This window comes from Pongo pygmaeus, chromosome 2 (genome assembly GCF_028885625.2).
Source record: "Pongo pygmaeus isolate AG05252 chromosome 2, NHGRI_mPonPyg2-v2.0_pri, whole genome shotgun sequence".
Taxonomy (NCBI): Eukaryota; Metazoa; Chordata; class Mammalia; order Primates; family Hominidae; genus Pongo; species Pongo pygmaeus.
Genome location: NC_085930.1, coordinates 73,372,247 through 73,388,466, shown reverse-complemented (window position 1 = coordinate 73,388,466; position 16,220 = coordinate 73,372,247). Strand labels below are relative to the sequence as shown.

The following is a 16,220-nucleotide window of genomic DNA, read 5'->3' as shown; positions in this document are numbered from 1 at the left end:
TCTCCTGACCTCGTGATCCACCTGCCTTGGCCTCCCAAAGTGCTGGGATTACAGGCGTGAGCCACCGCACCTGGCCCAAGTTCTTTAATTTTACTCTTCAGATATTTACTGTTTGAAAACTCAGTATGTCAAAATGTAAACTTTTCGTGGGGAGTGTCAATTTTAAATATTGGTTTCCTAGAGTAGTTATTGGTTTGTTGATGACATATCCCTGTCAGAAAAATCTGGTGAAGCCCAGATCTTAGCTACTTGAGAAGCTGGGGCAGGAGGATGGCTTCAGCCCAGGAGTTCCAGGCTGTAGTGTGCTATGATTGTCTGTGAATAGCCATTGCACTCCAGCCTGGGCAACATAGCAAGTCCCCCTCTCTTAAAAAAAAAAAAAAAATTGGTGGCTATACCCTAAACTTTCTGTGTGTGTGTGTGGGGTGGGGGGGTGTATTTTTAAAAGTTACAAACGTGTATTATTGTAGTAACACATTGTAGGCATTATAAAACAAGTGGAAAGTAGAAGGTAATAACAGATTAAGATTAAACAATAATGTATCCTGTTATTTATGATGGTTTCATATTATCATTAATACCTTAAAACGCATAGATGCTTTAGGGTAATGTTCATCATTAAAAGCAATATTTTAAGTGGTTTTATTTATGGTTTTTAATGTCTGGATGGCTTTTTCCAGATCTGATTAGATCATCATTCTTTTTACTTTACAAGAGCTCTAAGGGAAGGGTTGGTTCTGCCTTTTTTGGTTTGCTGGGTTGCATTACTATTATCTTTGATGTTTTGATTTTTCTGTAGAAATCTTTTGAAGCCACTTGTCCATTTTGTGAATGTTGGTTATACCACATAAGACAATGTATAAAGTTGTATAAGCCGAGGCATGCTAAATGGAAGCACATCACAGTGCACTGAGAGTGAGGGGACAAGGGCACAGACTATCTAAATGCAGTTTATATATTTTCTTTCTGTGCCCCAGAAGGTTATCTTGCGCACAGTACTCACGAGACCACTGCCCTAGGAGAGCCCTCTTATTTATTTATTTATAATAAATAAGAGAAGCATCTTATTTATTTATTTATTTTTGAGGCAGAATCTTGTTCTGCCGCCCAGGCTGGAGTGCGGTGGTGTGATCTTGGCTCACTGCAACCTCTGCTTCCCAGTTTCAAGCGATTCTTGAGCCTCAGCCACTGGAGTAGCTGGGATTACAGGCGCATACCACCATACCTGGCTAATTTTTTGTATTTTTTAGTAGAGATGGGGTTTTACCATGTTGACCAGGCTGGTCTCAAACTCCTGACCTCAAGTGATCCACCTGCCTCAGCCTCCCAAAGTGCTAGGATTACAGGCATTAGCCACCATGCCGGGCCTGTAATATTTTTTCTAAATTGAGTAGTACTGAAGAGAGTTGGATTTGTATAAAAAAATACTTGTATGCATTGTTGTATACAGCAAGGACTATTTGTCCTTGTATTTATTTGTTCATTGTAAAGGAAAGGTGATAACTATGGGGTAGCATTAACAACATGGCAAAACCCGTCTCTACTAAAATATAAAAAATTAGCCAGGCTTGGTGGCATGTGCCTGTAGTCCCAGCTACTCAGGAGGCTGAAGCAGGAGAATCACTGGAACCCAGGAGGCGGAGGTTGAAGTGAGCCGAGGTCGTGCCACTGCACCCCAGTCTGGGTGACAAAGGGAGACTCTGTCTTAAAAACAAAAACAAAAAAGCAAAACAAACAAAAAACAAAACACTGAATTTGTACAGCTCTGCTACCAACTAGTTCTGTAGAACAATTGACTCACTTTCTACAAGCCTTGGTTTCCTCAGTGGTGGTGGCAATTAAATTTAAGAAGAGATTTGTCAAAGAGCTTTGTACTCTCATTTTATTTCTATGTATGAAGTAATTTTATGTAATTTTTTTAAGTGGAAAGCCTTTTTTTCCTTAGGCTGAGTCTCTATACACCCTCAATAGCAATTTCTGTTTGTTTGCTTCACTTCTAGACTGCCTCTTTAAGCTATGTCCCATGAACCGCTACTCTGCCCAAAAGCAGTTCTGGAAAGCCGCTAAGCCTGGGGCCAACAGCACAACAGACGCAGTGCTACTCAACAAACTGCACGTACGTATTGCGATGGGGCTGTCAATGGGACAGTAGTGAGTGACTGCCTTGGTGGTATCTGGGTGTAATGGTGGGAGACTGCTTATGCAACCCTCCAATTCTAGCTGCTGGCTTTCTATTTTTTTTTTCGTGAAGGGGTAGAAGGGAGCTGACCCTAGAGAGGGATAGATCCTAGTCATCTTGAGATGTCTGGAGAGTTCTTCTTTTCTCAGCCACTCTCTTTGCATGGGTAGCTTTTGATGGAGAAGTGGTTATGAGCACAGGCACTGGAAGCAAACTGCCTAGAATGGAATCCTGCCTCCACCACTCAGTAACCAGTGCTCTTGGGCACGTTATGTGCTATTTTCCACTTCTGTTATGTTATCTGTAAAATGGAAATGGCAGTACCCACCTCAGGAAGTTATTGTGAGGATTACAGAAAATGAGACATAAAAGCCGCATGAACAGTGCCTGGCACATAATAAATGCTTGATAAGTTTTGGCTGTTAGCATTGTATCTATCGTGTTATCTGGCATATTAAAGATTTGCTCATTCCACTGATGATGTGCTGTGTGACCATAGCAAGTTTTTGAGCCTCTCTGATCCTGTTTCACCTTCTGTAAAATAATGACATAGTTCTTTTAGTGCCCTGCATTCCGAGGCTAATCAGGAAGTTCTCTGAGATGTTTAGAAGGAAACATGATGTATAGCCAGTGTACTAATATCAAAATTGTACCCCATTTCCTGTTCCCTGACCTACTTCATTTTCTCCCCATCATGTAACATCAACTTTCTAATGTATTTTGGTTACTGGCTGTCTCCCTCCTCTGGCATGTAAGCTTCATGAGGGCCCAGGTCTGTGTCAGTGTTGCTTGTTGCAGTGGCCTTTGTGTCTACAACAAGGTTGGGCACTTACCAGGCACTCAATCAAATATTTCACAGAATACACAGTGATCTTTTCTGGGGCTCAGTGATAACAGTTGAAGACCTAGAGCATCTGTGAGCCCCGAGCAGCTCAAGAGGTTCTGCCTCTCACCTTGCTCCATTTTTGACTAGCAAATGGCTAAGTCACAGCCAGCTGCATTTGGTAAGGTGAGGGTCACATGAAGGGATTCCTACATTCAGTGTGTGTTGTTTCAGACGGGATGTGATGAAAAGCCCAGGCTCCTCACCTTAGGGAGCTTACAGTCCAGCATGAGGACACGTAAGCATGAGACACGTAAGCTCACTCCCATTGAACCTAAAGTGAAATCCAGACTTTCTGTCATCATCTACAGGATGGTCCATGCCTGGACCCTGCTGTCCCCACAGAGGCTTCTTAACTACATTCTGGCCATATGAGCTTTATTTTATTTTATTTTATATTTTATTTTATTTTTTGAGCACCTCAGACTCTCAACTGTCACATGACTTTTGCACCCTCAGTTTGTCCTGTTGAGAACATTGTTTTCCTGGCTCTTCTTGAGCTAGGACCTTTGAGCCTTTGTGTCTCAGCTGAAGTGTCATCTCAGCAAGGTCTTCCCCTCCCACCTTATCTAAGAGATGTCTTGCTTGTTTTCCTCCATGATAGCACCCTGTTTATATCTTTCTCAGCACTGATCAGGGTCTGCAATTATATTTAGTAGCTTCATTAATTATCACCTGTTGCTTATTAGAATGACAGCTCTACCAGGTTGTGGCATTATCTCTCTTGCTCACTGCTGTATCCCAGCTTCTGTAATAGTGTCTGGCACATAGTAAGTGCTCAGAAATAATTATTGAATAATGAATGAGCAGTGTGCTATGCGCTAGAGATAGAAGTATGACAGTCTTAACCCTGTGGGAGCTGAATATCAAAGAATAAAGAGGCAGTGATAAGTAGTATATTACAGGACAAACCACACAAAGCTGTTGGAGCACATAGGAAGGGTGCCAAATCTGTCTTTTCTGGATAACAGGGTGTGCAACAGTGGTCAGGGAGGGCTTCCTGGAGGAAGAAGGAAGTGCCGAGTAAGCCTCAGTTGGAGGCACCCATGGGATTTAGAGGGTAGAAGAAGAAACAATGGACTCAAAGACTTGGAGGCTAGCGATTGCTTTGAAGACTTCTGGAATTGCATCATTATTTTAATAATGATGATTATATCAGACATCCTCAATCCCAATAAAACCATTGTACCTTCTTTAGAGCAAATATTATATGGCTTTATGAGCATGGAATGAAATTCATAAATAATTGATACCAATTTTAAAAAATTATAAAGGAGAAATAAAAGGAAAGTAATAAATTATATAGTAAATTGAATACTCTTCTTAAGTCAGTGCTCAGGGATGACTACTCTAGAAGACATGAGGAAGTAAGTGCTTGCACCTCTTTGTATAAACCCCATGAGTGAGGCAGCTGTAGACTGTGACTGGTGCAGGTATATGGTATTGGCAATGTGAAAAGCATGTTATCTGTGATGTGGTTTTCTAAAAGGGCTTCAATCATAATCACAAAAGACAATCTCAAGTGCCATAATCCCAAATGTTGAAATCCCTAAAAATTCAATTCCAAAAGTCTAAATCCCTAAAGTGTAAAATCCTGAAAATCACAGTCATAGGATAGCTGCATGTTAGACCAGCTCTTATGGACTGTCTCTGTTTAAATGCCCATAATCTATTCCTGCAATACACTTTTTCTTATATTAGATTTTTAAAGTTTTTTTTTTTACTATTTTAAATTGTCAGCATTATTATTATTATTATTATTTTTATTTTTATTTTTAAGGCAGAGTCTCACTCTGTTGCCCAGGGTGGAGTGCAGTGGCGCCATCTCGGCTTACTGCAACCTCCGTCCCTAGGGCTCAAGCGAATTTTTCTGCCTCAGCCTCCCGAGTAGATGGCATTACAGGCATGCACCACCACGCCCTGCTAATTTTTTTGTAGTTTTATTAGAGACAGCGTTTTACCATGTTGGCCAGGCTGGTCTCGAACTCCCGACCTCAAGTGATCCACTGCCTCGGCCTCCCAAAGTGCTGGGATTATAGGGGTGAGCCACCGTGCTCAGCCCTGTCAGCATTATTTTCTACAATTCACTATGCTATGTATTTCATCTTCGCATCATTTTCAATATTGGAGACTTAAATGGTGTGGAGACTAATATTAGAGAGTTCTGATTCATTTTATGCATTCTTTTGCAAGTTTAGCTTCATGAAAGTGCATTGTTACAACATTGACGTGAATATGTAAAAACATGAGAACTTCCCCTGCAAATGAAGAGATGTTCTTCCTCGATGAATGAAGAGATGTTTGTGTTTGTGAAAGATAAAATTACTTGAGCTCTCAGCTCTTTGGGCAACTGCATATCCAGTGGTGACCCTCTGTGGTTTTGATCGATCTCGTGAAAAGACTCAGGTTGCTGGTCATGGTATTTCAGATGACTGCAGTATGAGCTTGGTGCACACAATCTCCAACCATAGTGATACACGATTTTACATTTCCCTTTTTGGCCTATTTCTTTATGGTTAGTCTGTGCATAATCCCAGTGACCATTGTTAGTATACCTGAGTGTTTATGCTTGCAAAAATATGTATGTTACTGTTCCCCATTTTATTGTATAAAATGGCCTGTGAAGTGTTCTGTTGTGTTTTTACACGTTTCTCAAATCCCCTTTTAAAAATATCAGTCTCTTTTAAAGAATTTTAAAACGATTTTTTCCGGAATTATATTTTGTGGATTTTGGTCTTTTTTGACCTTTGAGGATTTTAACATTTGGGATTATGGCATTCAGGATTGTGTGCCTTTTGGGATTATGATCATATCTTTTTCCAAAATAATCAGCAGTTCTTGATCATGTTATGAATAGTGCAAAGTACACTCTTTTCTTTCTTAAGTAGTACTTGCACTTTTGAAAATTTTTTAATAGTATTAATAAAACCATGGAAAGCTGTGATTTCTGTTGATATGTAAAATGGAGTGGGGTGCTAGGTTCAGGTAATTACAGATTCTCCCAGGCTGGAGTGCAGTGATGCCATCATGGCTCACTGCAGCCTTGATCACCTGAGCTCAAGCGATCCTCCTGCCTTAGCCTCCCAGAGTGCTAGGATTATAGGCATGGACTACTGCGCCTAGCCGACAGATATCTTTTTAACTTATGTGAATGTCCAGCTAGACATAGAATTGTATGGGATAAATGATGGTTCATCCTTGCATAGGATTGTAACATGTGTTCACTGTACCCAGCATCCCTAGCTTCTGTCCACGGAACAGCAGTAGCACCCTCTTGCAGTCATTGTAGCAATCCGTAATCTCCCCAAAGTCTGTGCTGGGAACATGGGAATCTAGTTGAATAGGTGGGGAAGGTTGGTCAATCCTGCATGTATGTATATTTAGTGCATACGCCCATAGGGGGCTATCTTTCTGGAAGGTCTATGTGTCTTTAGTTGTCCTGGCTTTGCTTTTCTGGTATAAAGATCATTTTGTTCAGTGAGATCTTATTAATACATCTCCAACTCTTTCCTCTCCTACACTTTTTACCACAGGGGTTGTAAATTCAGATTCCTCTTGGCCATACAGGAAACCAACAGGAATAAAGTGGGCTTGGTGGGTAGTGTTACCGAGTGGAGAGTCCCGTGGGTGGGTCTGGAGGGGCAGCTCTACTTTCCTACTGTCACTGCTTGGGAATGTGGTCTTAGAGCTCCTGCCACGTCTTCCGCTTTTTAAGAGAAGATAAAAATCCATGCTTTTATGTGTAATATCTCAATTTTAAAAAGATGTTGGGAACTAATTCAATTAAGGCTTGAAATATACACTCAACACCAAAAGAAATGGCTCAGGCTGGATGTGGTTCTTCAGCCCCATTTGCAACCTGTGCTCTATATGTTATGTTTCATCAGCAAGTCCTTTTGACACTCCTTCCTATGAATGAACTGTGAAGAAAACAGCATGGTTGAAAAAAGTTCAATCATAAGGTGATCAAAAATGGTCAATTCCTTATTAAAAAGAAAAAAGAGAAAAACAGTGATCTCTCTCATGCTGTTTATGCTTTTAAAAAATAAAAAATGAAGCCAGTTCTTTTCCCTGATTTAATATTACTGATGTGACTTTCAGGTCTTTTTTTTTTTTTTTTTTTTTTGAGATGGGGTCTTGCTCTGTTGCCAGGCTGGAGTGTAGTGGCACGATCTCAGCTCACTGCAACCTCCACCTCCTGGGTTCAAGCGATTTCCCTGCCTTAGCCTCCTGAGTAGCTGGGACTTCAGGGGTGCGCTACCATGTCCGGCTAATTTTTTGTATTTTAGTAGCGATGAGGTTTCACCATTTTGGCCAGGATGGTCTCAATCTCCTGAACTCATGATCCACCTGCCTTGGCCTCCCAAAGTGCTGAGATTACAGGCATGAGCCACTGCGCCTGGCCTCAGGTGTTGAATGTTGACTTTGTGCTTCACTTTCTGCAGTTCCTACTTTCCTGCTTAGCTGGAAATTTTCCCCCCTAGTGTCTTAAAGTTATCTATATGTTTCATTCAATTTACATTCCCACCAGCCAATACGATGTTGTATTTTGGACAGCCACTTTGCCTTTGGGACTGATGGCCAGTCTCCCGTGGGTTTTCATTTTTATTTTTGTCAACTACTATGCAGCACCCCAATCAGAGGTCAGATTATTTTAAATTAATGCCATTTAAGGAATTAGTTGTCTAGACCACTTGACTTCCTTTTGACTAGGATAAGCAACATCAACAGCACTTTGAAGGAGAGTGACATCTAGTGGCCGGTTACTGTCTATGCTTTTTTCCTTCTGCAGGAATAACTGGATTTTGACTCTCTTGGTCATGATTTCCTAAGGGTCTCTTGACAAAATGAGCTTCTTCCCATCCGCAAATCACATAAATTTCTTCTAAAGGCCATTACTACTGTTTACTGACAGCAGCATAGCTGTTACCTTGAAACAAGCACCTACATTGTTTTGTTCTGAGAAATGATTACTTAAGTCACAGCTTTGACCAGCTAGGAAGAGCCAGAGGAGTGACAAGTCCTTATTGTCTGGGTACTACATTGCTTGTTTTTAGAAGCCTTGCTTCAATATCACATTACATGATTCAGAGCTTGTTGACTTTAACAAAATAACCTTTCCTCACTGTTTCAGTCACCTTTCTATTGTCATTCGATAATAGTTTCTCTGTCTCTGAAATAAAATAACAGGTGGCTATGATGGGGCAGACCTTGATGTCGCTTAGGGAACATGGTGAATAATAGTGGTAGAACCATATCATAGAGTGTTTTTTTCCCCTTAGAAATTAAAAACAGCCCGCAACCCATTATTCAAGGGAAAAGAGTAATAGATACTTAAATGATCATGATTTTAAAGTAATGAAAAGGTAACACATTTAAGATGCCTTTTTTTTTTTTTTTTTGAGACAGTCTCACCACTCTATCACCCACGCTATTGTGCAGTGACATGTTCACGGCTCACTGCAGCCTCAACCTCCTGAGCTTAAGTGATCCTCCCACCTCCCTGCCCAGTAGCTGGGACTACAGGCACACACCACCATGCCTAGCTAATTTTTGTATTTTTTGAAGAGTCGGGGTTTCGCCACATTGCCCAGGCTGGTCTTGAACTCCTGAGCTGAAGCAATCCACCTGCCTCGGCCTCCCAAAGTGCCAGGATTACAGACATGAGCCATGGCATGACTTTAAAAAATTCAGAGTACTTGACACAGAGACATGATGAAGATGTTTTTGAAGAAATTACACACTTGTATTTTAGGAGGAGTATTCCAAAATGTATGAGTAGGAAAAACAAAAAAATGTTAATTGATGTGATTCCTAAATTGTGTTCCTCAAAGATAACCTTGGGTTTTATTTTGATGTTTTCCCTACTCTCCTACCCCCTATTCTGTTCCTGTGTCTCCACATTTTAAACTATCAACAGGAGTATGCTATTCACTCCCCTTTCTTGTTGCCCAGGCTGGAGTACAGTGGTGCGATCTTGGCTCACTGCAACCTCCACCTCCTGGGTTCAAGTGATTCTCCTGCCTCAGCTTCCTGAGTAGCTGGGATTACAGGCATGCACCACCACACCTGGCTAATTTTGGGGGATATTTTTAGTAGAGACAGGGTTTGGCCATGTTGGCCAGGCTGGTCTTGAACCCCTGACCTCAGGTAATCTGCCTGCCTCAGCCTTCCAAATTGCTAGGATTACAGGCATGAGCCACCATACCTGGCCTCTATCCTCATTTTTAATGGCTACATGGTTAATTCCTTGTTTGGCAGTACTGTCATTTTAGATAAGCAGCCTCTATGGGCAGAGGTTAGGTAGGGAGTGATACTCAGGATCCTGACAACCTTTGCCATTCTGAAAAAAGTTGTATGGCCTTGTGCATACGCCAGGTTGTCCTCTTAGGAGAAACTCCTAGAAGTGGAATTGTTAAGTCAATGTTATGTCGAGTGAAAAGGTTTTTGGTCAATATTGCCTGAGTATCCTTTAGAAAGGTGCTAACTCAGTAAAGGTACTAACTCAATATCTTTCTTTTTTTGAGGAGGCGGATGGAGTCTCGCTCTGTTGCCCAGGCTGGAGTGCAGTGGCACGATCTCGGCTCACTGCAAGCTCCACCTCCCGGGTTCACGCCATTCTCCTGCCTCAGCCTCCCGAGTAGCTGGGACTACAGGCACCCACCACCACGCCCGGCTAATTTTTTGTATTTTTTTTTTTAGTAGAGATGGGGTTTCACTGTGTGAAACCAGATCGAGCCAGGATGGTCTCAATCTCCTGACCTCGTGATCTGCCCGCCTCAGCTTCCCAAAGTGCTGGGATTACAGGCGTGAGCCACAGCGCCCTGCTGAAAGGTGCTAACTTAGTATCTCACAGTGAGGACCCATTCTTGGAATGTACTTGAGGGATTTAACCAACCAGATCTCATTCTTTCTGAGGGTAGAAACAGCCTTGATCAGTGGCCTGTAGTGTTTGTACCTTGTTACCTTTTCATCTACCTTATTGCCTTGCCTCCTGTTGAACCTAAAAAGAATCATGGATAGTTTTGTCTAAATACCAGACTTGGGTTTGTTTGCATTTTTATTTGTTTTTTGTTTTTTTTTTTTTGAGGCTGGAGTGCAGTGGCGTGATCTCAGCTCACTGCAACCTCTGCCTCCTGGGTTCAAGTGATTCTCCTGCCTCAGCCTCCCAAGCAGCTGGGATTACAGGCATTCGCCACATGCCCAGCTAATTTTGGTTAAAATTTACGATCAAATGGCAATTATGTGTCTGGCATACATTTTCTCTGATCTGTGTGATGGCCCTAAAAGGCTTGCATTGTCCCCATTTTGTGATGAGAATACTGAGTGAGGCTTGGTGGGATTCAGTAAAGAGGACAAGATGATGAAGCCGGTAGGTAGGTGACCCAAGACCACATCCAGAAGACTCTGTGAAAATGAAGACACATTACCTGGGAAAGAAGACCCACTGGCACCTGGTAGCATCTTGCCCCAAGGAAAGGAGACACTCTAGGAAGAGTGCCTTCGAAACCCTTCTGAAGAACACTCTTATCATCAGGGTTTTACCATCCATCAGATTCAATACTGAATTTCTTTTCAGTTGTTTTACTTCCCTTCCACCAGTCTATGTTTGGGAGATGAGTTGGGATAACACTTTGCTGACTGCCTAGGATGAAGCCCGTTGCCCTTCACCATTATTGTAGTGTGGTAACAGTGCTTTCAGAGTTGCGCAGGTGAATGAATTCGGGAAGGTGGCCCTACCAGACTATTCTAGAACCTTCTATTCAGCTTTACCATGTTCCCCCCTAGCATGTCACATTTGGAATGGTAACCTCTCCCAGCCTCATTTGTGACTATACAGTTAATCCAAATGTGGATTTGAACACTATCTCTGCCACTTAATAAATGCATGGTTTAAAAAACATTATTAAGCAAAGTTCCAAATCTACACAGAAGTGGAGAAAGGGTATAACAAATCCCTTTCCTACCCATCATCCAACTAGCTGTGCAAGGGTGACCAAATTTTTTAATCACTTTGAGTCAATTTCTTCTTTAAAAGTGGGATAATAATGTTCTTTTCAGGGAATGATTATAAAAATTGATTATATTATGATTAATGTCTAGCAAGAATAGCTAATAACTCCATGTGTGCTACAGTGTATCAGGTACTGTGCAATGGAGTTCCTGTGAGGTGCAGGTACCATTTTATCCTTATTTTACAAAGGAGGAGACCGAGGCTCACTGATATTAAATAACACATTCAAGTTCACAAAACCACAAACCACCCAAATCCAGCATTTAAATTCAATCTTCTTTTACTCCAAAGCCTTAAAGAGGACTTTCACAGATTATAAAGGGGCTATGCAAATTCCCTCCCTCCCCGACCCTATTTTCTTTGAAGATGTTTCAGCTTTTGACTTACTCTCACCCTAAGCAAATACCCGTGAATTCCTTAAAGAAAGAAAAAAAAAAAAGCATTTTAAAGAAGCCAAAAAGGCCAGCAAAGCAAAGGCAGAGTGGATGGGCTGTTTGAACCCCTTGGCTCATTTCATGAAGCCTCAGGGTGTGTACTCAGGGATTTGCTTATTTCTGTGGTTCTTGTATTAACTGGCGACGTTTGTTCTGCATAGCTGCAGTGGGATAGAACACATTGTTTCCTCTTTGTGATCAGTCTTTCTTCTCAATGCACAGCACGCTGCAGACTTGGAAAAGAAGCAGAATGAGACAGAAAACAGGAAATTGCTGGGGACCGTAATCCAGTATGGCAATGTGATCCAGGTAGGTCAAGGCGGCTCTTCCCTTCTGAAGCTGAAGCATTACAAAGAACGCAGCTGAGGAAACAAACACCTAAGACAGGGTTTGGACACCTTTACAGTAGGACTCCATGGAGGCAGCCAGTTTATTGCAAAAAGTCTAGTGTTTCTTGTTAGATGTGATAGACTCTTTGGGCTATTCTGCTGGTCATCTCTCAGTGTGAGCATCTACTCTCTGTCTGTGGCTGATCATTTCACTCCAGACACTTCAGACAGGAAGCTTCCTACTTGAAAAGGAACCTGGCTGTTGCAGTTCTGTTTAACTTGTAATGCTTGAAAATTCTTCCTATTTGGTGAAAATTAGCTTCCCTATAACTTTTATCTACTGGCCAAAAACAGCTGCTCCCCAGAGGTAATAAGAGCAATTCTGTACCTTTGGGACTTTTTAAATAAAAAATATTTATCATTTTGATACATTTTATACTTATCAAAAATATTTGACTGTTTTCATTTCTACTCTCATGGGTTGCTTATCCTTTGTGCCTTTAAATTTGGCATGGAGATAAAACACAATCCAGGAAAAGCTAATACAGGTTTTGCTCAGAAGATCTCTCTGGGTCCATGCCAGTCTTACAGGAAGCCCAGGGCCACATGTGGCTTTCTTGATTTGTCCAGGCACAAAGAGTAGTAGTTACCAACTGTTGAGCACCTAGACCCATTTGGTGATCTTCCTTCATTATTTTCCTTTTTGAAAGATTTTGCCTACTATGTAAACATTACTAATTACATAGGAGTCCTTCCCCTTTCTCTTGCTGTTAGGTATAGAGCAGGGCTAATCAGGAAGATGGGAACACTAGTAAAAGATTAGTAAAAGCAACCTTTTGGGGTTAAATGGGTTCTTTACATTAGGCCTTTTGAAACAGTGAAAGTAGCTTCCAAAATCTGCTTGAAGGTTAGATCCTGCCAGTCCCACTCATTCACTTCCTCCTCCTTAAGTTCCATCCTCTTCAGAATGGACACAAGTGTCCTGGTGGGCTCCAAGTTCAATGTCAGCTTTATTACTAGGCCAGGCCAGTGCCCTGAAATTCAGAGTACAAGACTCCCTGATTCGGTTAGATTGGAGAATATGGCTTGACATGAAGATGAAAGGTGCAGAGGCTAAGGACATAAACTTTTAAATGCATTCCGATTTAGGTTTTGTAACTCACCGTGAGATTTGGGGCAAGAAATCTTGCCATGTGTTACTTTGCTCACCAGCAAAATGGAAATGGTAATGGCATCTGCTCTTTAGGATGGTTGAGAGGTGCCTGTCCCAGAATAAGCTGTGGATACACCATAATTAATCTCAGTTATTATTACTTCCCCCAGCCCTGGATCTTGGGGCCTACCTGTAGGTAACTTTCGTTTATAAACAAACTGAGTCTGGCACCTAGACAGATGTGGGCAGGACCAGAGGCTACTCACCAGGGGAACAGTTGAGGGGTTGGGAAGACGTTGCCTTCTCCTTATTTATTTTACCTAGAGGTCATCGGGGCTTATGGATCAGACAGGTTATTCTTCTACCTCCAACTGCGCTGTCTGGGGATTTGGAGGACCTCCTAACAGTTCTAGCAGCTGTATCTGTTACCATGTGAAAAGGAGGATAATTGCAATTAGCAATGGAGTCTCATGCTGGTTGTACCATTTCTCAAGGGATTGGGCAGTCTTTCATATTCCCTTCCGCTTTCTCTTATAGCCTGTTGAGTTGGGAAGCCTTGGCCAACTCTTTCTGGTCTAGACGACTATCAAACACGTTATATCCCCTCTAGGTCTTTGGTCTTTCCATATTCCTCATGTAATTATTGCCCCAAAGTCAAGAATAAAGTACTTGGAAATTCAAGCCATTTTTTCTAAATGAAATGACAATCCCCTAAAGGGGTGGCATTTTATTTTATTTTATTTTTTTAGAGACAGCATCTTGCTCTGTCACCCAAGCTGGAGTACAGTGGTGTGATTTCGGCTCACTGTAGCCTGCAACTCCTGGGCTCAGGTGATCCTCCCACCTCAACCTCCTGAGTAGCAGGGACTCCAGCTGTGTACCCCCACACTTAGTTAATTTTAGATATTTTGTAGAGACAAGATCTCCCTGTGTTGCCCAGGCTTGTCTCAAACTCCTGGCCTCAAGCAGTCCTTCTGCCTCTGCCTCCCGAAGTGCTGGGATTATAGACATGAGCCACTTCGCCTGGCCCTGCGTTGTTTTTTAAACTGTTGCCTGTGCTCAGAGTGGCCTTCCTCAGCTCCACCTTTGTGTCAGGGCATGCCACACTGCAGTTCCTTAGCCCGTTCACATAGGGTTAGGCCCATCCCACTGACAGATGACAGGTTATGATGGCACAGTTGACCTGAGCAACATCCATCTTGTCCAAGGCTTTGCTGAAAAATAAAACATGATAGTTTTTCTTGTATTCTGCCTTCTCTTTCTGCTCCCTTTTCTCTTCTTCCTTTTCTAATCATCTGCAGCCATAGGCACTTTGTGATTCTCTAGCTTCACCAGCAGCTCAATGGTGGGAGGAATGTTTGCTACATAGTTGGTATGATTGAGAGAAGGAATGGTAGAAAATTCAGATTTGCTGACACTCACTTTATTCTCTTGGTGGGTTTTTAGCTCCTGCATTTGAAAAGTAATAAATACCTAACAGTGAATAAGAGGCTTCCTGCTCTGTTGGAGAAGAATGCCATGAGAGTCACATTGGACGAGGCTGGAAATGAAGGGTCCTGGTTTTATATTCAGCCATTCTACAAGCTGCGATCCATTGGAGACAGCGTAAGTGCGGATTCTCCGCCTAGAAACTGTTCCGTGCCATGCTTCCAAGCGTGACTGTATATTAGAGTCAAGGAGGAGACGTTGAAAGTTGGAACCAGAGGCTTGTCCTGTATAAAGAGAAGGAAATTGCTATGGAAACTAGTGTTTGGGAAACAGGGAACTGTGGAGAGAAGTGTGACCTAAATACTGTCACTGTGTTTTTCCTCCTGGATGTCTGAAAACATTGTATGAACAGCCCATTGCCTTAGGAACTTTACCACAAAAACAGCTATCCCGTGTTAATGTCCTGGAGAGGGTCCCTGTCATTCCAGATCCATTAGTGGAATAGAAAAATCTTTTCTATTTTGGAAATAAAGTTAATAAAGGATAGAGGATGGAAAAGAAATAACCATAGTATGGAAGGAGAGTAGAATTTGGGATCAGCCTCATTTGCTCCTGTGTCGAGAAGCAGGCAGGCTCCCCATCGTGTTCAGCAATGCAGTGGGTCTGGAGCAGGGCCCACTCCTGAGGGTTCTCTAGTATATAAAGCCACAGGAAACCTTTTCAGGGAGACTTAGAGCAGTCCTGATATTTGTTGGCTGAATTAGTCAGCCATTACGTGGGCATATACTTAACAGTGACTGTGGTTAAATGCTATCAGCTATATTTTTGACCTTGTTAACGATTCTAAAGTAGCTGCTTTTTATTGAAAAATATGCCTCAAACAGCATGAAATAGTCTCAAGATGCTCAACCAGCCTTAACTTTAAAACTGGTTTTGACACTTTTTAATAGTGCCATTTAAATTTACAAGCTTTGGGAAGTTTAAATATGTTTGTGTATTTGTGTGTATATGATAGGGAATGTACCAGAAACATCTAGTACCAGACCATTCCCTCATAGTTGGTAAATAGTTGATCCTTAACAGTGAACAGAAAGAAAAGCCCAGTAAAACTTAGGTTTCACCAAAAGTGTTGGATTTATCGAATGAACTTATATTCATTTGGAGTTAGAGAAAATTCAATTGTATATGCTCCTCAAATGTGGTAAGCTTGAAAATAGATGGTTTTTCATGTTAGGAAACCATGTTTTCTAACCGAAAATAAAATACAAGTGTGCCTTGTTCTGAATTTCATTTTCAGCACATCCTTTGGTTTCCTATCCTTTAAACGAATCTGTGTGTGGCCATGGCTTAGTTGAGAAGATGAGATGGACTTGAATTTAAAATAGTATTTTACAAACAATAAGTGTAGACCCATTTGTGGGCCATGAAATCAATTTAGTGGCTTGTGACTATCCTTTTTGAAAGTGGGATAGAACAGAAAGATCAGACTGCGTTACACCACATAATGATAAGTATTGTTTTTTTTTTGGGGGGGTGACTTTTGTTTTAGTTACATATATATGTAGTATTATAATTATACAAACATGCATATAAGTCTAAATGGCTGTATATATGACTTGATCATAGAAAATGTATTTCTGAATGTTATAGTAAAAATATGAAAGTAATTGTTTTAGAAACATAAAGTTATGGCTTTGTCAAAGATAAAGACTTACTCAGACTCTATCTTGTTTTTTCTTAAATTTAGTTAGAACTTATTTATATAGGTACCTTAAACTGAACAGGTTTTTTTTTTTTTTT

At 41.4% G+C, this 16,220-nt stretch overlaps 1 protein-coding gene across 11 annotated transcripts in view; it reads left to right on the top strand.

Moving 5' to 3' along the window:
- ITPR1 (inositol 1,4,5-trisphosphate receptor type 1) overlaps positions 1 to 16,220 on the top strand; it is a 363,735-nt gene that overhangs the window by 137,871 nt on the left and 209,644 nt on the right. For all 11 annotated transcript variants that reach the window (XM_054482499.1, XM_054482497.1, XM_054482492.1 and 8 more), the window contains exons 5-7: positions 2,001 to 2,116; positions 11,733 to 11,819; positions 14,439 to 14,597. In XM_054482499.1, coding sequence (XP_054338474.1) covers positions 2,001 to 2,116; positions 11,733 to 11,819; positions 14,439 to 14,597 — 362 coding nt within the window. The remainder of the gene's footprint in view (positions 1 to 2,000; positions 2,117 to 11,732; positions 11,820 to 14,438; positions 14,598 to 16,220) is intronic.